Here is a 26,565-nt window from a genome sequence, read left to right on the forward strand (position 1 = left end):
CATTCTGTCTTGAGAGTCTGAAACTTGAAGCCTTTTTATTTGGAAACTGTGTAACATTTTGTAACAACAGGACAAATGTAGATACAGCGTCATGAATCAGTCATTCATTTTTTCATTGGTGTTCTATCATGTCACTCATTGGTCAGGATCTCGGTGTGAGATCCAAACCCAAACTGCAGCCGTTCACTTCCCTCGAGGCAGCCGGCTAAGACCGCCCAGCCCCTCAGACCGCTGGTTCTGACCGTGTGTGTCTGTGATGTGTGTCTGTGCTGTGTGTCTGAGCACATTGTCTCCCATCCATGTATTAGTTCAGTTGAGTTGTTAACGGTTGCAGGTCATACAGGGTATTATAGGTATATACTGGTAGATGTTGTTAATGGTTGCAGGTCGTACAGGGTATTATAGGTATATACTGGTAGATGTTGTTAATGGTTGCAGGTCATACAGGGTATTATAGGTATATACTGGTAGATGTTGTTAATGGTTGCAGGTCATACAGGGTATTGTAGGTATATACTGGTAGATGTTGTTAATGGTTGCAGGTCATACAGGGTATTATAGGTATATACTGGTAGATGTTGTTAATGGTTGCAGGTCATACAGGGTATTATAGGTATATACTGGTAGATGTTGTTAATGGTTGCAGGTCATACAGGGTATTATAGGTATATACTGGTAGATGTTGTTAATGGTTGCAGGTCATACAGGGTCTTGTAGGTATATATTGGTAGATGTTGTTAATGGTTGCAGGTCATACAGGGTATTATAGGTATATACTGGTAGATGTTAATGGTTGCAGGTCATACAGGGTATTATAGGTATATACTGGTAGATGTTAATGGTTGCAGGTCATACAGGGTCTTGTAGGTATATACTGGTAGATGTTAATGGTTGCAGGTCGTACAGGGTATTATAGGTATATACTAGTAGATGTTGTTAATGGTTGCAGGTCATACAGGGTCTTGTAGGTATATACTGGTAGATGTTAATGGTTGCAGGTCGTACAGGGTATTATAGGTATATACTAGTAGATGTTGTTAATGGTTGCAGGTCATACAGGGTCTTGTAGGTATATACTGGTAGATGTTAATGGTTGCAGGTCGTACAGGGTATTATAGGTATATACTAGTAGATGTTGTTAATGGTTGCTGGTCATACAGGGTCTTGTAGGTATATACTGGTAGATGTTAATGGTTGCAGGTCGTACAGGGTATTATAGGTATATACTAGTAGATGTTGTTAATGGTTGCAGGTCGTACAGGGTATTATAGGTATATACTAGTAGATGTTGTTAATGGTTGCAGGTCATACAGGGTCTTATAGGTATATGCTGGTAGATGTGACAGTTTAACCTGCTAGCTACTCTCACCAACAGCACACATTCAGTAGCAGTCTGTTGTCCATTAGAGCTTGGTTCAAAGGCGATAACGATGTTTACTGGAATACTGAGTAAGACCGATGTTGTTGCGGGGCAGAGAAAGGTGGGAAAACCTGGCTGTAAAACGGCTGTAAAATGATATGTGAATTCAAATAAAACATATGCGAAATGTGTACGTAAAACACATTTGTTTGGAAATGTATTTTTTTAGTTTATTTTTTTGTTTATTTTTTATTCATTGGTGATTTTCCACATCCGGTATTTGCAGGTTGGGGATATAATCTGTAACATAATGGTGGCTGTGTGAGGGTGTGAACTGTGTTCATGCCTGTCTGTCTGCCTGTCTGTCTGTCTGCCCTTCTGTCTGTCTGTCTGTCTCTTGTTGAAGGTTACACTCATAATGTCCTCCATCTTTGATGATGTCATGAAATCGAAGGTTGTTGGGGTCACAGAACACTGGAGAAGATTCTGCCTCTTTGTTTAAGTGTGTCTGTGTGTCTGTGTGTGTCTGTCTGTCTGTCTGCCACTGCTAGTCATTTATCATGTGCTTTAGCCATTACGAGATAAGAGCTTCATAAATCGAATTATTTATTATTGTTATGAATACACAGACCGACACACAACCACACACACACAAGACACACACACAGAGGAGCACGCGCTGTGTCCTCTCGACCCATGTTTAAGTGATGTCTCTGGCATTACATTAGGACTCAAGCTGTCCTATTGATCCTCAGCAGGAGATGCAGACAGGGTTTTAGCATAGATGTCTGGGGAATAGATCACATACATTCTGTAGGCAGTCAGCATTATCTCTCCTGACTCTACCATGATGTTAAAGTACAGATTCTCTGCTTTTATTTGAGACTTTACAGTATTTTTATTGGTTTCAGATCTTAGAAATAACAGCGTAGGATATGTAGTGTAGGAGGCTAGGGTTTAGGATGTAGGATGTATAGTGTAGGAGGCTAGGGTTTAGAATGTAGGATGTACACTGTAGGAGGCTAGGTTTTAGGATGTAGGATGTATAGTGTAGGAGGCTAGGGGATAGGATGTAGGATGTATTGTGTAGGAGGTTAGGTTTTAGGATGTAGGATGTATAGTGTGGGGGGCTAGGGTTTAGGATGTAGGATGTATAGTGTAGGAGGCTAGAGGTTAGGATGTAGGATGTATAGCGTAAGGGGTTAGGATGTAGGATGTATAGTGTAGGAGGCTAGAGGTTAGGATGTAGGATGTATAGCGTAAGGGGCTAGGGGTTAGGATGTAGGATGTTATAGTATAGGGGCCTAGGGGTTAGGATGTAGGATGTATAGCGTAAGGGGTTAGGATATAGGATGTATAGTGTAGGAGGCTAGAGGTTAGGATGTAGGATGTATAGCGTAAGGGGCTAGGGGTTAGGATGTAGGATGTATAGTGAAGGAGTCTAGGGATTAGGATGTATGATGTATAGTGAAGGAGTCTAGGGATTAGGATGTATGATGTATAGTGAAGGAGTCTAGGGATTAGGATGTATGATGTATAGTGAAGGAGACTATGGATTAGGATGTTGGATGTATGAGAAAAGTAGGAGAAGTAGGAGAGACAGAGAGAGACGAGGATTAGTGTTTAATGCTGAATCAGCCTGTTTAATGCTGAGTCACTGGAATGTGACACGGGTGAATTTTAACTGAACATTATTCTCTGTCTTCCTTTGTTGTTAGCCCCTCAGATTGGAATCTATTTATTTCCTATTTGACATTTCTTCAAATACTGTTAGTTATATAAATCACTTGGAGTCTTAAACCACATCATACTGTTTCAATAGTCTAGCTAATCATGTATTTGTATGTGTGTGTGATATGACCATCAAAACTATATATAGGCCTCTGTCCATGCACCCCCCAACCTTGGGGCACTGCTGAAATTCCACTCTAACTTCAGTTGAGAGAAACAGCCTGACTGCATGCAACTGCAGAAGCAACCTCTCACCTCCTGAATATAACTGCAAATAACGTTCTGACATCCCAGAAGCAACTAAAGAGGAGGCGTCTGGAAGAGAGAAACACAAAAAGTTGTGAGACGAAGTAGCAGCCTGAAGCAGTTGTGGATCTGGATTGGTCCTGACTTCTATACGGGCCTCTGGAGAGGGAAGCGGCATGTCCTGCTCCTACTGGAGCACTGACAAGTTCAAAGGTCATGGATGTGGAGTAGCTGCAACTGTGTTGTCCGGACAGATGTGGTGTATGTCTGGATCTCTGTTCAGGAATAAAAATAAGTTATTACACATTCCAGAGGATATTTTGGAATATACAAAGGAACCATAAAATATGAAGCAATGCCACGAAAGTTGATTGTCTGGTTTGTGCTTCAGTGACTGGTGGATCTCTGATCTGGTGGAAAAACCCTGCAGTTGTTCCTGTGAAATCTTAGAATCTCTTTACTGAGTGTTAAGGCTTCAGCTAGCTGGAGATGATCCTGTTGGAACGGAGTGGGTCTTCACTGTGGGTCCATTCATGAGGAGACCAGAGGTCCTCTGGGTGAAGACTTCCTCCTTCCCATTGGTGGGCTCAGAGCCTCTGATACTGCAAACTGTCACTGGCCGGGCAATACCCATCAACTCCTCCAGATCCATATCCCTAAACTCGTACCTCCACCCGGTCCCTCTGTCGGCCTCTCAGTCTGTCGGCCTCTCAGTCTGTCGGCCTCTCAGTCTGTCGGCCTCTCAGTCTGTCGGCCTCTCAGTCTGTCGGCCTCTCAGTCTGTCGGCCTCTCAGTCTGTCGGCCTCTCAGTCTGTCGGCCTCTCAGTCTGTCGGCCTCTCAGTCTGTCGGCCTCTCAGTCTGTCGGCCTCTCAGTCTGTCGGCCTCTCAGTCTGTCGGCCTCTCAGTCTGTCGGCCTCTCAGTCTGTCGGCCTCTCAGTCTGTCGGCCTCTCAGTCTGTCGGCCTCTCAGTCTGTCGGCCTCTCAGTCTGTCGGCCTCTCAGTCTGTCCCTCTGACATAATGGAAATGCCAGTCAGATGGAGCAGGTCTTGTTTCATCAGCTTCATAAAGGGACTGCAAGGTGTGTGTGTGTGTGCTAGAGAGAGTGTATTGCAATCACAGTGTGTGTTTTGAGATTATGTTCATATATAATGATGACCTGTGCATGTGACATATGCAGTGAATGTCTATGAAGTCATTAATTAACCTTAACTCTTGTTTTCCTGTGAAGTAGTTCATTAAAGAGTGTGGAGTTGTGGTTTTGTGAAGTAGTTCATTAAAGAGTGTGGAGTTGTGGTTTTGTGAAGTAGTTCATTAAAGAGTGTGGAGTTGTGGTTTTGTGAAGTAGTTCATTAAAGAGCGTGGAGTTGTGCTCTTGGTGGTAGAGTTGTGCTCTTGGTGGTAGAGTTGTGCTCTTGGTGGTAGAGTTGTGCTCTTGGTGGTAGAGTTGTGCTCTTGGTGGTAGAGTTGTGTTTTTGGTGGTAGAGTTGTGCTCTTGGTGGTAGAGTTGTGCTCTTGGTGGTAGAGTTGTGCTCTTGGTGGTAGAGTTGTGTTTTTGGTGGTAGAGTTGTGCTCTTGGTGGTAGAGTTGTGCTCTTGGTGGTAGAGTTGTGGTCTATTTAAAGAGCTAAACAAGGCAAAGAAATTAGCCCTGCTCCCATAGTAGTGACATCATTGTATCAGCTATGAAAACACCAGCTGCCTGTCGTGGTGGACATGTTTCTGTGTGTGTGTGGGTGTGTGTTTTTTTGTGTGTGTGGGTGTGTATGGATGTGTTTTTGTGTGTGGGTGTGTGTGTGTGTGTGTGTGTGTGTGTGTATGGATGTGTTTTTGTGTGTGTATATGTGTTTTTGTGTGGGTGTGTATGTGTTTTTGTGTGTGTGTGTGTGATCCAGGTCTATGTGTTTATATGGGAATCATCCCCACAATGATTGTAAAACGTTATTTGTAGGGCCCCAGTAGAAAACATGAGATTTCCATCTTGTGGGGTAGACGTACGGTATCATTTATGATTGGGCATCATTTATGATTGGGCATCATTTATGATTGGGCATCATTTATGATTGGGCATCATTTATGATTGGGCATCATTCATGATTGGGCATCATTCATGATTGGGCATCATTTATGATTGGGCATCATTTCGGAGTGAGGATTATGTTTAGGTTCAGGCATTTCCGGTTTGGATTAGGGTTACAGCAGATTTATGGGCTTCCGGTCCCCACAAGGATAGAAAATCAAAGGAGTGTGCAGTGATGGAGATTTGGTTTACTATAATGTATTTCTGAAGCTTGGCCGGATGTACGTTAACAGAAACAGTCCCATTTGACTGGTGGATTTGTTAACTGATTGATCTCCCTCCCCAGCCTCTCCAGTGGGCCTGAAGCAGCCCCTCCCCCCTGCCAGCGGTGCCGCATCTGAGCGGAAGGGTCCCGTCGCCATGGTGCCTGTTACCGTGGACCCCGAGACCAAGCCGGGCGAGTTTGTCCTCAAGAGCCTGTTTGCCAACTTCACCTCCGTTTCCGAGAGGAAGATACGCATCATCATGGCCGAACCACTGGTTAGTTAGGACACTTGTCTGTCTGTAAACGTCTGTCGGCCAGTGTTTGTGTCTGTTTGTCTGTTTCTGTTTGTCAGTCTATCTCTCTTTGTCCTCGTGTGTGTGTGTGTGTGTGTGTTATGATGGCAATTCCATCGAGTAGAACTCTTTAGGAAGTAGGTACAGAGACAAAATCCTCTTTGCACAATTTGCAGTTGATTTGCAAATAGAAAGAAGCGTCACAAAGCTCACAGAATAAACCGTGAGGCATCTCTCAAGTAACACAGAACAATCGTCAGTCCTTACTCAGTAAGAGGGGTGTGGTGAGATACTGCACAGCAGTCTTATGGAAACAATACAGAGGTAAATACCCACAGGGTGGGCTGGCCCCCCACCTTATCCCAGGGAACTAAGGACACTGTAGGCAACCTATTCAACTCAGAAGGGACACACACCATCTGGTCAAAGAACAGACAGACTGACTGATGGAGGACCCAATGATCTACTGGTACCATTCAATGATGACCATAAACAAATAGACAGAGACCAGATCCCCCTCTACCACATTCTGTTTCTTATCTATTCCAGTTAGTCAGCACTGTGACCAGGAAATACTTTTTGCATTTATAGAATTAAGAATACATCAGTTGAAGAAAAAATTCCATGACAGTGTTCATTGTCCTCCTTCCTCTCTATTGACTCTCTCACAGAAAATGTCCTCTCTCTCTCTCTCTCTCTCTCTCTCTCTCTCTCTCTCTTTGTCTCTCTCTCTCTGTCTCTCTCTCTCTCTCTCTGTCTCTCTGTCTCCCTCTTTCTCTCTTAATTCCGTGACATGTTATTTGAAGGGTGAGGGAAGGGTGTTACTAAGGGAAAATCAAGTAAAAATGATAATAGCAAAACTCAAACAATCAGACATTCTAATAGCAAATCCCTTTTCTTTCTTCTGTTTACTGTGGTTCTGCCCCTGTTACTCTCTCTGTCAGCTGACAGTAATCATTGTAAACAGATTGTTTAGTCAAACGTCAGCGCGTGTCTGAGACAAGTCATTAGATTAACAAATAACAAGCTGAAACAAGTACAAAGAATTGCTTTACACACCAACGCCTGTGTGTGTGTGTGTGTAGCTATTATTTCTGTGAAAGATAATGTTGTTACCCGCCGGTTTAACCTGTCTGCTGTCTTTGAATAGACCATGGAATGTTTCTCTCACTCTCTCACTCTCTCTCTCTCTCTCACTTTCTCACACACACCCAACCTGTCTTCCTTTCATCCTCTGCTTCTATCTCTTTCTGTTAGGGTCTCCTTTAGAAACAACAACAGCTTCTCTTGCTTGCCGACCAACCCTCATACCTCAATAAAACACAGAATGCATTCACTGTGTAAAAACCCCCAAATAAAATAAACAAACACATAACACAGAGTAAATAGTGTCTAACCACCTGTGTTCCTTTCCACAATCCTTGTCAAACTGCCAGTTGGGGTTTTTATAACTTTTTTCCATCATATTATATTGCCAGCCTGAGTTACCTGTGGGGGCAGAGAGTTCCTGGTAGTCATGGCTGTTTGGTGCTATGGACCTCCCAGGCTCTGTTCTGGACCTGAGGACTCTGGAGAGACCTCTGGTGGAACGTCCAGATTCATATTGACGGGTGTCTGAGCTTTGTGTTTCACGGTTTTAACAGAGAGTTTGATACCTTCAACACCCCTCCAAACACCACCGCTGATGCAGTCAGTCGCTCTGCTCCTCTAAGCCCAGAGAGGCTGATATAAAAGCTTTTGACGTTCGCTGTCTGGGTACATTTCAGGGCTGTGTACGTGCTGCTGTGCTCTGTTGCCAAGATCAATTCCTAGTTTGAGATGCTTCCATTAATGAAGACCCTTTGTGTTCTACTAGATGGGAAGCCTTCAAGCCAAGGGCTTTAAGTGTCCTACCAGTGTTTTAATATTACTTCTTTTACAGTTTGCCTCAGTCGCTTTGGTACATTTCGCGAATCATCCTTAACGTTTGCAAACCAGTAAGTGCATTTCTCAAAACAATGTATACAAATAGCACCACACATTGAATCACCTGCAAAAGCCTGTAAATTGCGCAGAATCCTTGTGGGATATTGATTGTAACTGGACAGGATTCACATTTACACTTTTGCTGCTGGTTTGTCAAGAAATTGCAGGTTGCTACAAAGGTTGCTACAGAATAGAAAAAGACAAGACTATTTTACACCACAAAGGAAACAAAATACAACATTAAAAAAGGTGAACATAGGAAATGCTACATGGAAATGCTACATGGTAATGCTACTTGGAAATGCTACATGGAAATGCTACATGGTAATGCTACTTGGAAATGCTACATGGTAATGGTAATGCTACATGGAAATGCTACATGGTAATGCTACATGGAAATTCTACATGGTAATGGTAATGCTACATGGAAATGCTACATGGTATTGGTAATGCTACATGGAAATGCTACAAGGTAAGTCTAATGGCATTATTTGCTCTGACCATGGTGCAAATAGTCTCCTCCTGTTGAGGTGTGAGAAGGGGCCCTCTGCCACCCCTGTGAGGTAGTCCTTCAGTCCTGTTTTGGAAAATACAGTAATGCAAAACACAAGATTGAGGAAGATTTCAAAAAGATGTCACTGTGCGAATATGTGAATATACATACACTGTATATATGTATACATGTGTGTTTAAGTATTTTTACTGTATACTGTAAAATGCACGTGTGAAGCATTACAGTAAGTATAAAGTATTATCGTACAGTGCAAATTTTTGGGGTACATTCCTGTTCTGCCAATGAATTAGCTACTTTGGAAGCATGCGTTTTAGATATTGGAAGTGGATGACAGAGAATTTCTTGCTCTTAAACTCAAAGAAAACAGAAATGCTCGTTTTAGGACCCAAAAAACAAAGAGCGTTGTTAGTAGATCTCGCTGTGAACCTCGACGGCTGCATGGTCGTATCGCAAAAAACTGTAAGAAACCTCGGCGTTACCCTTGACCCTGACCTCTCCTTTGATGAACATATCAAATATGTCTCAAGAGTTGCATCCTTACTCCTCTTCTTCCTGGCTGTTGACCTTGTTTATTTCCTTGTTGTCCCTCCATTGTCAGAAATTGTACCACTGCGTTGTGCTCTGTTTAGATATGCTTGCCAATTGAAGGTTCGTTAGATGTTCCTCTGAGCTATTTTATGTAGAGGTTGAACTGGTTGATCGTTGGTTGATCTAATGTTTCACACGTTCCCCTTCATTAGTGGAAGTCAAGATTCACCTGAGAGCAATTCATCAGTTCAGGACACGTTTTCAAAAACTTGTAATAGCAATTTATAGAAAATATGCTTGACAGATTATTCCAAGTGGTTGAACTATTTTGATTTATGCATTGAACTATGCATTGGGGTAGGACTATTCAGCATAGAACCTGTATAATATAGTTTGATCTACATGACATAAGCAATTGATAATGTAGGAAACCGCATACAATTGTACAAGTAGTTTTGAGAATTTCCGTTGTCATCTGAGAAATGTACCAAAGCGACTGAGAAAAACTGAAGTAGTGTTTTTATTAGGGATTTGTAATATCTGATATGTAATGAATAACAGACTGTTTTTCTCAACTTCTCTCAATCTTTTCTCTCCTCCTCTCAATCTCCCCTTTTTTCTTCACTCCTTTCCACTCTGTAGGAGAAACCTCTCAACAAGTCCCTCCAGAGAGGCGAGGACCTCCAGTTTGACCAGGTATGGATGTGTCTTTCTGTCAACATTGGGTGATGCTAGTCTCAAGGCACAATCAAACAAACCCTGTGAGTTCAGGAAGCGATTTGTTATTAATAAAGTGAATTGCCGATTAAATACAGATTTCTGAATTGACTGCCTTCAATTCCAAATGACTATGCGTTCATGAACGTCTATTGAAGCTCGCTCTGATGGTGAACTTGTTGTAGAAACAGACTGACACAGATGATCATGGAAAAATCTAGAAATATCTGCAAAATGTAGTGGAGTTATAAATACATCGACGGAGTGGTTCTATCAGTTTCTTTACACATCTCTTCCCCTGTCCCCTACCTGTCCATCTTCCCATCCATCCCTCCATCTTCCCATCCATCCCTCCATCTTCCCATCCAACCCTCCATCTTCCCATCCATCCCTCCATCTTCCCATCCTACCTCTCCATTTTCCCATCCTACCTCTCCATCTCCCCATCCATCCCTCCATCTTCCCATCCTACCTCTCCATTTTCCCATCCATTCCTCCATCTCCCCATCCATCCCTCCATCTCCCTATCCATCCCTCCATCTCCCCATCCATCCCTCCATCTCCCCATCCATCCCTCCATCTCCCCATCCATCCCTCCATCTTCCCATCCATCCCTCCATCTCCCCATCCATCCCTCCATCTTCCCATCCATCCCTCCATCTTCCCATCCATCCCTCCATCTCCCCATCCATCCCTCCATCTTCCCATCCATCCCTCCATCTCCCCATCCATCCCTCCATTCCTCCATCTCCCCATCCATCCCTCCATCTCCCCATCCATCCCTCCATATACCCTCCACATTCCCTCCATCCATCTCCCTCCCCTTCTCTCCCCCTCTTTCTCTACCCCTCTTTCTCCTCCTTTTTCTCTCTCTCTCCCTCTCTCTCCCCAACTTTCCCTTCCTCTCTCCCTTCCTCTCATTCTCTCTTTCTCGCTCTCTCCTCCTCCCTCTCCCTCTAGTTGATCAGCACTATGAGTTCTCTGGCGGAGTACTGCCTACCGTCCATCCTGAGGACGTTGTTTGACTGGTATAAACGTCAGAATGGCCTGGAGGACGAGAGTCATGAATACAGACCCAGAGCAAACACCAAGTCCAAGAAGTAAGACGTCATCTCGCACACACCCACACGCTATATAGGAACGTACTACGATATGATTGGGCTTGTTCACATTACTAAGGGCTTGTTCACATTACTATATATTCTGCAAAACGTATTGAAGAAGGCTCAAGACACTAGATTATTTGATTGTGTGTAAATTTGCAGATATTGATAGTTCAATAGTTCAAGACGCCCCCTTTCAAGGTAACGTCATCCACATTTTCAATGGAAAAATCTCTCTGCCTTTTTGTCTGTCTCTCTCTCTGTCTGTCTCTCTCTCTGTCTGTCTCTCTCTCTCTCCCCCCCCCCTCTCTCTCTATGTCAGCGATGAGCAGCAGAAAGACTACTTGTTGGAACGAAGGGATTTGGCCATAGATTTCATCTTCTCCCTGGTGCTCATAGAAGTACTCAAACAGGTACAGCTGTGAAGCGGTGTGTTACAACATCAGAAGCGGTGTGTTACATAATCAGAAGCTGTGTGGTTCACAAGCTACTCCTGTATCATGTTATCAAAACCTCTTGTGATTAGTGATCCTCAAGAAATGAGCAGATTAGAAAGTGACTGACCCTCCCCACTTTCTCCCTCTACAGACGCCACTCCACCCGTTGATGGACGGCCTGATTCAGGAGGTCATTAACTTGGCCTTCAGACACTTTAAGTACAAGGAGGGCTACCTAGGTCCCAACACGGGGAACATGCACATTGTGGCTGACCTGTACGCCGAGGTGGTGGGGGTCGTGGCCCAATCCAGGTAGGATCCTTGTTGAGATGGTGGTGGGGGTCGTGACCCAGTCCAGATAGGATCTCTGTTTAGATGGTGGTGGGGGTCGTGACCCAGTCCATATAGGATCTTTGTTTAGATGGTGGTGGGGGTCGTGGCCCAATCCAGGTAGGATCCCTGTTGAGATGGTGGTGGGGGTCGTGACCCTGTTCAGATAGGATCCTGGTTGAGATGGTGGTGGGGGTCGTGACCCTGTCCAGATAGGATCCTGGTTGAGATGGTGGTGGGGGTCCTGACCCTGTCCAGATAGGATCCTGGTTGAGATGGTGGTTGGGGTTGTGACCCTGTCCAGATAGGATCCCTGTTGAGATGGTGGTGGGGGTCCTGACCCAGTCCAGGTAGGATCTGCTTCTCATGCGCGTGTTCCTCTAGGTTCCCTGCTGTGAGGAAGAAGTTCCTCAGTGAGCTGAAGGAGCTGAGGCAGAAGGAGCAGAACCCATACGTTCTCCAGTCCACCGTCAGCCTCATCATGGGAGTCAAGTTCTTCAGGATTAAGATGTACCCGGTGGAGGACTTTGAGGCCTCCTTCCAGTTCATGCAGGTGTGTGAGTGTGGGAGGTGTATGATGTGTGTGTATGATATGTGTGTGTGGAGGGCTGATGCTAGGTACAGTTGTGCTCCAAAGATTGCATACCCTTGGAGAACTGATAATATGAGTACCATTTGTAAACATGAGTGACCAGGCAAAACACGCCTTTTATTTCTTTTAGGATTCATATTCCGCTGTAGGTTATAACAGAATGGCATAATAATTAAAACAAAACATGGCAACAAAGAAGAAAATGGGTCACGGTGTTGTCGGGCATGTTGTTACTGGTTTTTTTGTGGCATTGGCGCAGTAAATGCAGCTCATTTTTGTTCAACTATCGTTTTATTGTGCTACAACCACACCATCTTTTTCCAGAGCAACCTGTATTTCTCCTGAGGTTACCTGTGGGTTTTTCTTTGTATCTGGAAGATGAAATCTTTCTTGGTCTACCTGACCTTGGCTTGGTATCAAGAGATCCCTGAATTGAAAAAAGGCTTTAGTTATCTTTTTATTCCTTTATAAAATTCCATCACCCAGGTAACTTTTGACAGTTCTTTTCTGCTCCCCATGTCTCAGTATCTAGCCTGCTCAGTGCATCCATGTAAGAACTAACAAACTCTTGTGTGTCTGTAACAAGGCCAAACATTCAAGGGTATGTAAACTTTTTATCAGGGCCATTTGGGTGATTTCTGTTATCATTATGATTTAAAAAGGAGCCAAACAACTATGAGATAATAAATGGCTTCATATGATCACTATCCTTAAATAAAATACGTTTTTTTGTGTGTCATATTTTCGAAATAAATTCAGAAATGTCACAATATCTGCCAGGGTATGCAAACCTCTGAGCACAACTATATATGTTATGTAATTGTATGTTTCTGTTTCTAATTCTCTCTGTATTTCTCTAATTTCCTTTCTCCCTCATCTTCCCACATCTGTGCTTGTGTCTCTTTCTGTTTTTCTGTCTCCAGGAGTGTGCCCAGTATTTCCTGGAGGTGAAGGATAAGGACATTAAACATTCTCTGGCTGGCCTGTTTGTGGAGATCCTGGTCCCTGTAGCTGCTGTACGTTTTTCCCATGAGTCTCTCCATATCTTTAGTGCTGTTCTTTTCCACACAGTGTGTTCATCTCCATTTTACCTTTAACCTTACAGACGGTGAAGAACGAGGTCAACGTTCCATGTCTTAGGAACTTTGTGGAAAGTCTTTACGACACAACACTGGACCTGTCGACCAGGAAGAAACACTCTCTGGTCAGTATGTCACAGTTATAATCTCTGGTCAGTATGTCACAGTTATAATCTGTGGTCAGTATGTCACAGTTATAATCTGTGGTCAGTAAATCAATTATAATCTCTGGTCAGTATGTCACAGTTATAATCTTTGGTCAGTATGTCACAGTTAAAATCTTTGGTCAATATGTCACAGTTATAATCTCTGGTCAGTATTTCACAGTTATAAACTCTGGTCAGTATGTCACTGTTATAATCTCTGGTCAGTATTCACCCAGTTCTGTGAAAGGATTGCGTTAATATCTGCAAGCAGTGCAATACCCAGTGCAGTGTGTCACAAACACAATAAACTGGAAATGTAACTCAAGAAATGTCAGGAACATCAAGAATCCACATTGTGAATGCCCTCCACTGACTGTTGTTGTTACGGTAATTGTTGTTTAGAGCTGACGTGGGGGGTGTGGTTGTCCCCTCGTCATGGTGATGACCTCCCACCTTGGTCTTAGACAAAGACTGTCATATTGAACATTTTTGGAGTGTGTGTGATTCCTCAGACACCCCCTCAACCAGCCATTCTTCACACGTTCCAGACAGGTGTATACAGACACACACAATTAAAACACACTAACCTGTCACATCAGATCTGTCGGTACAGTAAAAAGGAGGAAGTTAAAAGCATATTCCTAATCGTAATCTTATAACGCCACACCCCTTCCACCTCCAGTCTGGATTGACAGAAGAAGAGATGAGGGGAGCTGGTGTGTGTGTGTGTGTGTGTGTGTGTGTGTGTGTGTGTGTGTGTGTGTGTGTGAGAGAGACAGATAAAGATAACAACTTTCTCAGGTGATAAGAACTGGCAGAAAACTGTTTTACATTCCTGTCAAGACTCGACTAGTTTAAACCCATCAACCACAGATGGCTGTCTTCAACCTCGATTAGTTTAAAACCATCTTGACTAGTTTAAAACCATCTTGACTAGTTTAAAACCATCTTGACTAGTTTAAACCCATCAACCACAGATGGCTGTCTTCAACCTCGATTAGTTTAAAACCATCTTGACTAGTTTAAAACCATCTTGACTAGTTTAAAACCATCTTGACTAGTTTAAACCCATCAACCACAGATGGCTGTCTTCAACCTCGACCAGTTTAAAACCATCTTGACTAGTTTAAAACCATCTTGACTAGTTTAAAACCATTAACCACAGATGACTGTCTTGATCCAACTAGTTTAAAACCATCAACCATAGATGGCTGTCTTCAACCTCGACGAGTTTAAAACCATCAACCACAGATGACACTCTACAACCTCAAATAGTTTAAAACCGAAAAGAGTTCCTCTGAAACAAGTGGTTCTTCAATCTGAATATTTGTGTTATTAATGAAGTGTTATTTTATTTAAAGAAAAATAATTCTGGGGGTGGTTTGTGTGTTTTAAAAGGTACAGTCAATTAACATGTAAATGACTGAAAACAGGTAACATGTAAATGACTGTTTATTCGTTCTATCCCCAGGCGCTGTATCCGTTGGTTACCTGTCTCCTGTGTGTCAGTCAGAAGCAGCTCTTCCTCAACCGATGGCACGTCTTCCTCAACAACTGTCTCTCCAACCTTAAGGTTAGAAGGCACACACACACACACACACACACACTTATGGGAGTGACATAGATGAGTGTGAAGATAACAGAACGGAGAACGAGGAACATGTTTTTGATGTCAGGATGATCCACCCTCCACTGGCTTTACAGTGTGTGTGTGTGTGTTGGAATGCTCACACACACACACACACACCGTTGAGTGTTTTCCATCGCTCACGGTACCTGTCCGTCATCACTGACTGGAATCAGGCTGCTTTATGTCAGAGCAAACTCAACTGTTGAGGTCAAAATAGTACCTGGTGCTGACTGCTGTTGTATGTGTGGGACTGACTGGCTGATTGTGTGTGTGTGTTGTGTTTGTGTGTGGGGGTGTTGTATGTATTTTTTGTCTGTATTGTGTATTGTGTGTGTGTATTGTGTATTTGTCTTTGTATGTATGTATTGTGTGTCTGTGTGTATTGTGTGTGTTTCTTGTTTGTCTGTGTGTTGTTTGTGTGTCTGTGTGTTGCGCGTGCGTGTGTATGTGTTTTTAGAACAAGGACCCTAAGATGGCCCGTGTGGCTCTGGAATCTCTCTACCGTCTCCTCTGGGTTTATATGATCCGGATTAAGTGTGAGAGCAACACTGGCACACAGAGGTACAAACACACACACACACACACACACAGTCTCTTACACACACACACTCTCGCTCTCATTCTCTCTCTCTCACACACACATACACACACACACTCTCTTTGTTACACACACAGACTCTTACACACACACACACACACACTCTCTTTTACACACACACACAGACTCTTACACACACACACACTCTCTCATGCACAGTATGCACACACACTACAACGTGTCATGTACATGATGTTGTACAGGCTGTTGTGAGGCCTGTTTATTTACTCTTCAGGAGTGTTAAAATGGAACAACCCTGTAGTGTGTTTCTTCTGACGGGTGATTCATCTGTGTATCCCCCCCCAGTCGGCTGACCACCATCACGTCCACTCTGTTCCCTAAAGGCAGCCGGAGTGTCGTCCCCAGAGACATGCCCCTCAACATCTTCGTCAAGATCATTCAGTTCATAGCACAGGTGGGTGTTTTGAACACACACCCGGACACACACCCAGACACACCCCCGGACAAACAACCGGACACACACCCGGACAAACACTCGGACACACACCCGGACAAACACTCGGGGACACACACTCGGGGACACACACTCGGGGACACACTCTCAGGGACACACACTCGGGGGGACACTCTCAGGGACACACTCGGGGACACACACTCGGGGACACTCTCGGGGACACACTCTCGGGGACACACTCTCGGGGACACACTCGGGGGGACACTCGGGGGGACACTCTCAGGGACACACTCGGGGGGACACTCTCAGGGACACTCTCGGGGACACACTCTCGGGGACACACTCTCGGGGACACACTCGGGGGGACACTCTCGGGGGGACACTCTCAGGGACACACTCGGGGGGACACTCTCAGGGACACTCTCAGGGACACACTCTCGGGGACACTCTCAGGGACACACTCTCGGGGGGACACTCGGGGGGACACTCTCGGGGGGGACACTCTCAGGGACACACTCGGGGACACACACTCGGGGACACTCTCGGGGACACACTCTCGGGGACACACTCTCGGGGACACACTCGGGGGGACACTCTCGGGGGGACACTCTCAGGGACACACTCGGGGGGACACTCTCAGGGACACTCTCAGGGACACACTCTCGGGGACACTCTCAGGGACACACTCTCGGGGGGACACTCGGGGGGACACTCTCGGGGGGACACTCTCAGGGACACACTCGGGGGGACACTCTCGGGGGGACACTCTCAGGGACACACTCGGGGGGACACTCTCAGGGACACACTCGGGGGGACACTCTCAGGGGGACACTCTCGGGGGGACACTCTCGGGGGGACACACTCGGAGGGACACTCTCAGGGACACACTCGGGGGGACACTCTCGGGGGGACACTCTCGGGGGGACACTCTCGGGGGGACACTCTCAGGGACACACTCGGGGGGACACACTCGGAGGGACACTCTCAGGGACACACTCGGGGGGACACTCTCTGGGGGACACTCTCGGGGGGACACTCTCAGGGACACTCTCAGGGACACACTCTGGACAAACACTGACAAAGTATGTATGCAAGCATGTTGAAACAAAATATGATGTTTAATTATTGCACATGAATACACATAGACACACACACACACACACACACGCATAACCGCAGTCTGTAATATTGGCCCCTCCCCTCAGTCTCTATCTCTCTATCTCTCTCTTTTCAGGAAAGACTTGATTTTGCCATGAAGGAAATCATCTTTGATCTCTTGTGTGTTGGGAAGCCTGCCAAAGCTTTCAGTCTCAACCCTGAGGTAACACTCACACATGCACTCACAAACACACACACACCCTCACACACTCACTCTAAGAGTTTAGTGTGACCTCTCACGGTCAGTGAGCTGGCACCATGTGGCTGGTGGTGGGCAGAGCTGGTCTCCTCAGGGTCACATCTTAACTGTCCTTCCTTCAACCTGACACTGAGACCTTATGGGGTCAGGCAGTGTGTGTGTACAGTATCCAAGCCACTTCCTCCAGTTAACATGTACTGCTGCAGTATGGGTTTGAATCTGGCCCGCTGCTCTTGGAGTAAAAAACTCTCCTCTGTCTTTGCTCACTGCCTCTGTCAATACAGCATGCCTTAACCCAGGCCTGGCGCTAGAACCAACGTGTTGGATGCGCGTTTGATTTCCATGTGCAGGCATGTTTATCATACTTACCAATGTAGAATGGTAACTTCAGCACGAGGGACGGAAAGCAAAGAATTTTAGCATGATTTGCTTACTGAGGCTATATAATAGCAAAATACACAGCTGTCCAATCAAATTGTTACACATTCTTTGTAGCTTAGCGATCACATCACTTAATAAACCAGACCTTCAATCACGTTTGCAGAAGAAGGCAACAGAGACACATTCCCAACAGTTATTAGTTAAGCACAGTATTGGGAAGCGTCTTACCCCAACTATTTTTGTGGGACAAAGCATTCTCACTGGGGGGCATTGCCCCCCAATGCCACCCCATGCCGCCGGGTCTACCTTAACCAGAATTCACCTGGCCACAATGATGCGGCTGTACTTGGAGGCAGTAGACTACTAGCACTCTGCACCCCACCACTGGTTTTTCTCTGAAGCTGAGTAGGGTCATCCTGGTTTGTCTCTGAAGCTGAGCAGGGTCATCCTGGTATGCCTCTGAAGCTGAGTAGGGTCATCCTGGTATGCCTCTGAAGCTGAGCAGGGTCATCCTGGTTTGCCTCTGAAGCTGAGCAGGGTCATCCTGGTTTGCCTCTGAAGCTGAGCAGGGTCATCCTGGTTTGCCTCTGAAGCTGAGTAGGGTCATCCTGGTTTGTCTCTGAAGCTGAGCAGGGTCATCCTGGTATGCCTCTGAAGCTGAGCAGGGTCATCCTGGTTTGCCTCTGAAGCTGAGTAGGGTCATCCTGGTTTGCCTCTGAAGCTGAGCAGGGTCATCCTGGTATGCCTCTGAAGCTGAGTAGGGTCATCCTGGTTTGTCTCTGAAGCTGAGCAGGGTCATCCTGGTATGCCTCTGAAGCTGTGTAGGGTCATCCTGGTATGCCTCTGAAGCTGAGCAGGGTCATCCTGGTGTGCCTCTGAAGCTGAGCAGGGTCATCCTGGTTTGTCTCTGAAGCTGAGCAGGGCCATCCTGATTTGTCTCTGAAGCTGAGCATGGTCATCCTGGTTTGTCTCTGAAGCTGAGCAGGGTCATCATGGTTTGTCTCTGGAAGGGAGACCAGATGCTGCCGGGTGTGTTTTTGGAGGGCCACCAGGGGGCACCCTTCCCTGTAGTCTACTTATTAAATACCAATGCCCCAGGGCAAGGGAATATGAATAATATTAGAAGTGTCACAGGTGGTAACATGTTTGTGTGTGTGTGTGTGTGTGCAGCGAATGAACATAGGTCTGAGAGCGTTCCTGGTGATCGCTGACGCTCTGCAGCAGAAGGACGGGGACCCCCCCATGCCTAACACTGGAGCCACTCTCCCTTCAGGGAACTCTCTGAAGAAGAAGAAGACATACCTCAGCAAGACACTCACGGAGGAAGAGGCCAAACTCATAGGTGAGTGTGTCTGTCAGTGTGTGTGTGGGTGGAGGGTTTGGTTTAACACATAGTTAGTAAAACATAATTTTTTTTTTTCAATTTCCAGTTTCAGGGTTAGATTTAGGGTCAAACTTTTAGGACATTTTGAATTTAGGCTACTTTATAGTTTTGGCATTATGGGTTAGGGTTAGACATTAGGGCAAGGTTAAGTTTAGGGATAAAGTAATTTAAGGGAATTATAGTTATAGGGAATTATTGTTTTCTGGTCCCCACTAGTATAGAAGCGCACAATTGTGTGTGATGGTAAAGCCCTACCTCTACTGGTCCGTACCCCCACCGGGCCATACCCCCACCGAGCTGTACCATCAAAGCTATATGCCATGTTGACTGACCCCATCTCTCCTCTCCAGGCATGTCACTGTACTACTCCCAGGTCCGGAAGGCCCTGGACAACATCCTCAGACACCTGGACAAGGAGGTGGGCCGATGCATGATGCTCACCAACGTACAGATGCTCAACAAGGAACCCGAGGACATGATCACGTACGTAGAGTCTACTAGAGGACATGATCACGTACGTAGAGTCTACTAGAGGACATGATCACGTACGTAGAGTCTACTAGAGGACATGATCACATACGTAGAGTCTACTAGAGGACATGATCACGTACGTAGAGTCTACTAGAGGACATGATCACGTACGTAGAGTCTACTAGAGGACATGATCACGTACATAGAGTCTACTAGAGGACATGATCACGTACGTAGAGTCTACTAGAGGACATGATCACGTACGTAGAGTCTACTAGAGGACATGATCACGTACGTAGAGTCTACTAGAGGACATGATCACGTAGGTACAGTCTACTAGAGGACATGATCACGTACGTAGAGTCTACTAGAGGACATGATCACGTACGTAGAGTCTACTAGAGGACATGATCATGTATGTGGAGTCTACTAGAGGACATGATCATGAATGTAGAGTCTACTAGAGGACATGATCACGTACATAGAGTCTACTAGAGGACATGATCACGTACGTAGATTCTAATAGAGGACATGATCATGTATGTAGAGTCTACTAGAGGACATGATCAAGTACTTTGAATTAGGTCCATTGTAATATCTACACCATTTAATCATTCAATTAATCACATTTATTTATAAAGCCCTTTTTACATCAGCAGTTGTCACAAAGTGCTTTTACAAAATGTAAAGGTTTTACTTCACAATTCCACTTTTGAAAAGCAAAAACAGTGTTATGCATCTCTCTCAGAGGGGAGAGGAAGCCGAAGATAGATCTGTTCCGGACGTGTGTAGCAGCTGTCCCTCGTATCCTCCCTGACGGAATGTCCAAACCTGAACTCATAGACCTGCTTTCACGGTGAGGCTCCCAGTCTGTCACCCTTCTATCACAACAATCATTATTTATAGTCTTTTGATCATTATGAATTGAATGGCTTCTCCTCACTCCGTTCAGCCTGACGGTCCATATGGACGACGAGCTCCGCCTCATCTCCCAGAATTCCCTGCAGAGCCTGTTACTGGACTTCTCTGATTGGAGGGAAGATGTCCTGTTTGGATACACACACTTCCTGCTGAGAGAGGTGACTATATGACTGTTTCAAAATGCACATTTATCTTTATCTGGAGCTCTGTGTTCTATCTGGAGCTCTGTGTTCTACCTGGAGCTCTGTGTTCTATCTGGAGCTCTGTGTTCTATCTAGAGTTCTGTGTTCTATCTAGAGTTCTGTGTTCTATCTAGAGTTCGGTGTTCTATCTAGAGTTCGGTGTTCTATCTAGAGCTCTGTGTTGTCTAGAGCTCTGTGTTGTCTAGAGCTCTGTGTTGTCTAGAGCTCTGTATTGTCTAGAGCTCTGTTGTCTAGAGCTCTGTGTTCTATTTTGAGCTCTGTGTTCTATCTAGAGCGCTGTGTTGTTTTAGAGCGCTGTGTTCTAGCTAGAGCATACTGCAAGGACTGATAACAACTGTACTCTAAACAGACTGCCATTGTGATTGGATGCATCTTTCTGCCTGAAGCTAGTTGTCTGTGAGTAATGACATTGGCTGCACCCGCATTCTTTGGTACTAGATAGTATGCTATCTCAGGTGCTCTTGGAAATGAGCTGGATTATATTAAACTCTGAGATAATTGTTGGCAGAGTTGGACTCAAAATAGGTTTTCCTGGAGGTTTTTAAACATTTAAAGAGAATAAAATACATTACCTCAGGAAACTTCAAAGTTGACTATCCAGGAAAATACTCATGATTTTTGAACTGTTGATTAGAGTGTTTTACAACTATTGAGTGGAAACCGAATGAAAATCAAAATGGGCTGAAAAGGTGGTAAAAATAAGATAGACAAATAAAAAAATAAAGATCTTCACAGATCTCTTTTATATGTTGTCTCTTTTTCATCCAAACAAAAAGCAGCACTAAGACACAGGTGTCAAGTTTACTACAATTCTAAAAATGGAGGCAGCAGCATAAGAGCTTACAAACCGAAGGTTGGAATTTAACTGAGTGTCCATATTGTGTGTAACACCTACCTATAACTATAGCTTCAGCTATATAAGTGGCGAGGATGACAGTTTTGGTGCTTTTCCATTGCATGGTGTCGGCTCAACTCGCCTCACCTCAACTCTACTGGCTTTGGGAGCTTTTCCACCACATAAGGCCAGCTCGACTCGGCTCTACACGCCTCGCCTTGGTTGGTTCTCCACTGCAGATAGTACCCTGTACCCGCCCATAATGACATCACAGGAAAACTGTTGTGACGCCACCTCCACCTCCTCTCGCGACACACACGAGAACATGGTACATCTACACCTGATACGGGCGAAAGGCTGGCATTTACCAACTAACACAAACCCTGCAGTGAACAGAAACATCGACTGAATGAACTACATACATTTTCTTTTAAACTGAAATGCTTCGAATGTAAAGTGGCAAATCAAAAGTAAACTGAATCTGGAAAACATGGTCACAGACCATGAAAAACAGTGAAAAAACTGTAAAAAAACTGTTTCTAGTTTTCTAATCTGAAATGGTTCTCTGTGTTCCAGTCTGAAATAGTTCTCTGTGTTCCTGTCTGGGATGGTTCTCTGTGTTCCAGTCTGTCATGGTTCTCTGTGTGTTCTAGGTGCAAGACACCCACCAGGGTCTTCAGGACTCCTCCATCAAACTCCTGTTGCAGCTGCTAACCCAGTGGAGACTCACACTGCAGATCCCTGGGAGCAAACGGGCTGCTGAGGTGTGTGTGTGGTTGGGGGGGGAGGGTGCATGGATGTGTGAGGGTGTGTGAATGTGTGAGGGTGGGTTTGGATGTGTGTGTGTGCGGGGTGTGGGGTGTTTGTGTGGATGTGTGTGTGTGTGTGTTTTTGCATTTGTCCTTGCATTTCTTCTTCAATGTGTTTTTTAGCTTAACTCCTCCCTCCTCCCCTCCCCTCCTCTCTCTCTGCCCCTCATGCTCCCCTCCCCCTCCCCCCCAGGCCAGTCCCAGGCTGTCAGACCGGACCCCCCACTGCTCGGTGCTCCATGCTGTAGAAGGCCTGGCCCTGCTGCTCCTCTGCTCCTGTCAGACCAGCACGCGCAAACTGGCCGTGTCCGTCCTCCGGGAGATACGCATCCTCTTCAACACCATCGGACACGCGGAGGTAGGGTCGGAGCGAGGTCGAAGAGGAGGAAGGAGGAAGACAAAGGATGGGCTAACCAGGTCCCCGCTTTGTGTTCCAGGACGATGACAAGCCGATGATCGAGGTGATGGACCAGTTGAGCCCGGCGGTCCTGGACAGCTTTGTGCACGTGGCCGTGTCCGACTCGGTGAGTTCGGTGTGGGGGGGGGTGTTTGAGCATCCAGGCCGGCGTGTCTGTGCAGTGTGCCCATGTCCCCTCTCCTCCCCAGGCCACCCTGCCCCTCAGCCACCATGTGGACCTCCAGTACCTGGTGGAGTGGAGCGCCCGGCTGGTGAGCAGCTCCTACGACGTCAGGAGTCCCAGCCACGTGTGGATCTACGCCCAGTGTGTCAAAGACCCCTGGATCCTCTGCCTGCACAGCTTCCTGCACCAGGAGCACCTCCCCCGGCTCTGCCCCTCCGCCCTCAGCTACGCCTGGCCCTACGCCTTCACCAGGCTGCAGCTACTGCTGCCCCTGGTCGACCCCAAGTAAGGACACCAACCACACCACACACACACCAACCACACCACACACACACCAACCACACCACACACACCACCCACACCACCCACACCACACACACCCCCCACACCACCCACACCACACACACACCAACCACACCACACACACACACACACACACACACACGCCACACCACACAGACACAAACACGCCTCCCCAAACGCTAAACAAGGAACATGGACTCAGTGGATAATTGTCTTGAATTGCAGCAGTTTGCCTGTAACAGCCGTAGCAGCCGCCTATGTGCATGCGCATGCGTGGGTCTGTGTGTGAGCGTTGGCCCAAACCCTCTCACACGGTGACCCTCTGTGTTTCCGTGTGGTTACCAGTAGCCCGGTGAACGCCAAGAAGACCGCGTCGGCCGGCTCCAGCGACAGCTACATCTCCCTATGGAGGAACTACCTGATCCTGTGCCTGGGCGTGGCCAAGCCCAGCATCATGTCCCCGGGTCACCTGAGAGCCTCCACCCCCGAGATCACACCCACTACCCCGGATGGGAGCGTTACCTACGACAACAAGGTACGGGGCGGGCTGGGATGTCTGGGAACTGAGGGGTGACCAATGGGAACATAGCCCCTCAATGCCCATTTAGAAATGCCTGTACTTGCATTTTTCAATTACATGTACATGTCTACCTTGGGAACCTCATTTCTGCTCTCCCCGCATTTCAGTGGCACATGCTAGGCTACTCCTTCAATTTGCCTCGATTGCACATTCAGAATGCCATCGATAACTGTCACTTGTACCCGCACAACTTTTTATCCCACTTGTACGTGCGTTATACTTACTACCTGTAAATTGTCTATACATTTTCTATTGCACATTTGGAGTTGTCTTATGTACTGCATTTGCATTCCCCTTGTACATACATATACTTAATACTTGTAAAAGTTCTGCACTCTATTTGCACTTCTGGTTAGATGCTAACTGCCTTTCGTTGTACTGTACTTGTACTGTTCAATGATAATTAAGTTGAATCAAATCTAAATTGTTCCTGTACCGATGTAGAAAAGGTTTTTAGGGTTAGGCGTCAGGGCAAGGTTAAGTTTAGGCATGAATGTAATATGCCAATTATTACACGGTTAGGGTTCAGTAGGGATTTCAGGAGCTGGCAACTGCGGCGTCCCCATTTACACGGCTAGGTAAACATGGGGTGTGTTTCCGTGGTGATTTGGCCAGGTCATTGGCACTCCATCAGTGGCGTGGCTCCTGAAACAGCTGGTCCCTCTGATGAGAGCTGAGAGCATCGAGATCACGGAATGCCTGGTGTTGGGCCTCGGACGCACCAATGCCCTGGTGTTCAGGTAACGCATTAAACACACACACACACACACACACAAAGCCAAAGACCTATTTAAAAAACAAATGACCGTTGGAAATCCTATTTGAAGAAATCACATGGGGAAATGTTTTGAAGGCTTGTTGAGGGGTAGGCATGTGTGTTGAGGCGTGTTGAAGGAAAAGCATGTGTGTTGAGGCGTGTTGAAGGAAAGGCATGTGTGTTGAGGCGTGTTGAAGGAAAGGCATGTGTGTTGAGGCATGTTGAAGGAAAGGCAGGTGTGTTGAGGCGTGTTGAGAGAAAGGTGTGTGATCAGGCATGTTGAAGGAAAGGTATGTGTTTCCAAGCGTGTTGAAAGAAAGGTATGTGTGTCCAGGCTTGTTGAAAAAAAGGTGTGGGTGTCCAGGCTTGTTGAGAGAAAGGTATGTGTGTCCAGGCGTGTTGAGAGCAATGTGTGTGATCAGGCATGTTGAAAGAAAGGTATGTTTGTGGGTGTACAGGTGTGTGTGTTGTGGGAAGGCATGATGTGAACATGTTGTGTTGTATAATTTTGAATGAGAAATATTTAATTTCTGATTCATATATTTTTAGTTTATTAAAAACAGTCATAAACTATTGAGAAACATTGTTTCTACATTAGTTTTCCATTGTTCTATTCTGTTTGAATGTTGTCCTCAGGGAGCTGGTTGAGGAACTCCACCCATTGATGAAGGAGGCTCTGGAACGCAGACCTGAGGTAAAAAAACAACTATTTATCAAAAATACAGTATATATGTTTTCTGTGATAATCTTTTTCAAACACAACCTTTAGTTCAACCTTACTTAATATTGATGTCTATAGGAGACTTAGGCAATAGTCGTAGTGGAATGCTTTATTATAAGAGACTGCTGTTTGCAACTAGGTAATGCAACACATCCTGGCCTGCTAAACTGAGAATCTTAAATGACTGTTAGAGAAGTGTATTTACACGTTTTTGCTAATTGTTGTGTGTGTGTGTGTGTGTCTCTGCATGTTTCTCTGCATGTGTCTCTGCGTGTGTCTGTGCCTCTGCATGTTTCTGTGTGTGTGTGTCTGCCTGTCTGCGTTTTGTGTCCTAGAATAAGAAGCGTCGTGAGAGAAGGGATCTGCTCAGACTGCAGCTGCTCAGGATCTTTGAACTGCTGGCTGATGCTGGAGTTATCAGTGACAGGTACCACACGTGCACACACACACACACACACACACACACAGACACCGGCTCATATTTTTTTAACACTGACTTTTGGTAACTCGTCATAGCTTCTCTGCAGCTTTTAACGTTATTGGGAACTGTCATGGAAATCACTAAATGGGAAAGGCACAGAAACTGGCTTTCAAGATTTTGAGACCTGGGGCAGTTAACAACACTCTCAGCAGTGTCAGGTCAAGAGCTTCCCGTTGTCAAGAGCTCCCCAGCTGGTCTGCATCGTTTAGCTGTTTAATCTCCACCCATCCTCTGTCCCCGCCCATCCTCTGTCCCCACCCATCCTCTCTCCGCCCCCATCCTCTGTCCGCCCCCATCCTCTGTCCGCCCCCATCCTCTGTCCTCCCCCATCCTCTGTCCCTGCCCATCCTCTGTCCTCCCCCATCCTCTGTCCCTGCCCATCCTCTGTCCCTGCCCATCCTCTGTCCCCACCTGTCCTCTGTCCCCACCTGTCCTCTGTCCCCCCCATCCTCTGTCCCCGCCTGTCCTCTGTCCCCACCTGTCCTCTGTCCCCACCTGTCCTCTGTCTCCACCTGTCCTCTGTCCCCACCTGTCCTCTGTCTCCACCTGTGCTCCACCTCTGTAGTACTAATGGTGCGTTAGAGCGCGACAGCCTGGCCCTGGGAGCCCTGTTCCTGGAGTACGTTGACCTGACCAGGATGCTGCTGGAGGCGGAGAACGACAAGGATCTGGACGTCCTGAAAGACATCCGGGCCCACTTCTCTGGGATGGTGGCCAACCTCATACAGTGTGTCCCTGGTAACTAGCCAGATGATAATACTACCACAGTAACCACGGTGACATCCCATCATTATTGTGTGATGTCATAAGAGTG

At 46.0% G+C, this 26,565-nt stretch overlaps 1 protein-coding gene across 11 annotated transcripts in view; it reads left to right on the plus strand.

Moving 5' to 3' along the window:
- The window catches only part of fryb (furry homolog b (Drosophila)), an 85,173-nt gene that overhangs the window by 23,661 nt on the left and 34,947 nt on the right, over window positions 1-26,565 (plus strand). For 9 of the 11 annotated variants that reach the window (XM_034293261.1, XM_034293254.1, XM_034293256.1 and 6 more), the window contains exons 2-26: window positions 5,702-5,895; window positions 9,563-9,616; window positions 10,598-10,737; window positions 11,063-11,153; window positions 11,329-11,489; window positions 11,892-12,060; window positions 13,023-13,115; window positions 13,205-13,303; window positions 14,796-14,897; window positions 15,412-15,515; window positions 15,859-15,967; window positions 17,202-17,288; window positions 18,876-19,047; window positions 19,440-19,572; window positions 20,309-20,416; window positions 20,513-20,639; window positions 22,173-22,283; window positions 22,522-22,686; window positions 22,766-22,852; window positions 22,935-23,194; window positions 23,558-23,747; window positions 24,408-24,532; window positions 25,186-25,243; window positions 25,606-25,697; window positions 26,317-26,489. In XM_034293261.1, the coding sequence (XP_034149152.1) occupies window positions 5,776-5,895; window positions 9,563-9,616; window positions 10,598-10,737; window positions 11,063-11,153; window positions 11,329-11,489; window positions 11,892-12,060; window positions 13,023-13,115; window positions 13,205-13,303; window positions 14,796-14,897; window positions 15,412-15,515; window positions 15,859-15,967; window positions 17,202-17,288; window positions 18,876-19,047; window positions 19,440-19,572; window positions 20,309-20,416; window positions 20,513-20,639; window positions 22,173-22,283; window positions 22,522-22,686; window positions 22,766-22,852; window positions 22,935-23,194; window positions 23,558-23,747; window positions 24,408-24,532; window positions 25,186-25,243; window positions 25,606-25,697; window positions 26,317-26,489 (3,130 nt within the window). In that variant the 5' untranslated portion in view covers window positions 5,702-5,775. Of the gene's footprint in view, window positions 1-5,701; window positions 5,896-9,562; window positions 9,617-10,597; window positions 10,738-11,062; window positions 11,154-11,328; window positions 11,490-11,607; window positions 11,628-11,891; window positions 12,061-13,022; window positions 13,116-13,204; window positions 13,304-14,795; window positions 14,898-15,411; window positions 15,516-15,858; window positions 15,968-17,201; window positions 17,289-18,875; window positions 19,048-19,439; window positions 19,573-19,936; window positions 19,945-20,308; window positions 20,417-20,512; window positions 20,640-22,172; window positions 22,284-22,521; window positions 22,687-22,765; window positions 22,853-22,934; window positions 23,195-23,557; window positions 23,748-24,407; window positions 24,533-25,185; window positions 25,244-25,605; window positions 25,698-26,316; window positions 26,490-26,565 lie in introns of those variants that run through there. The other 2 variants (XM_034293262.1, XM_034293263.1) reach the window with 2 other exon arrangements.

The sequence above is a fragment of the Esox lucius genome, chromosome 7, assembly GCF_011004845.1.
Source record: "Esox lucius isolate fEsoLuc1 chromosome 7, fEsoLuc1.pri, whole genome shotgun sequence".
NCBI lineage: Eukaryota > Metazoa > Chordata > Actinopteri > Esociformes > Esocidae > Esox > Esox lucius.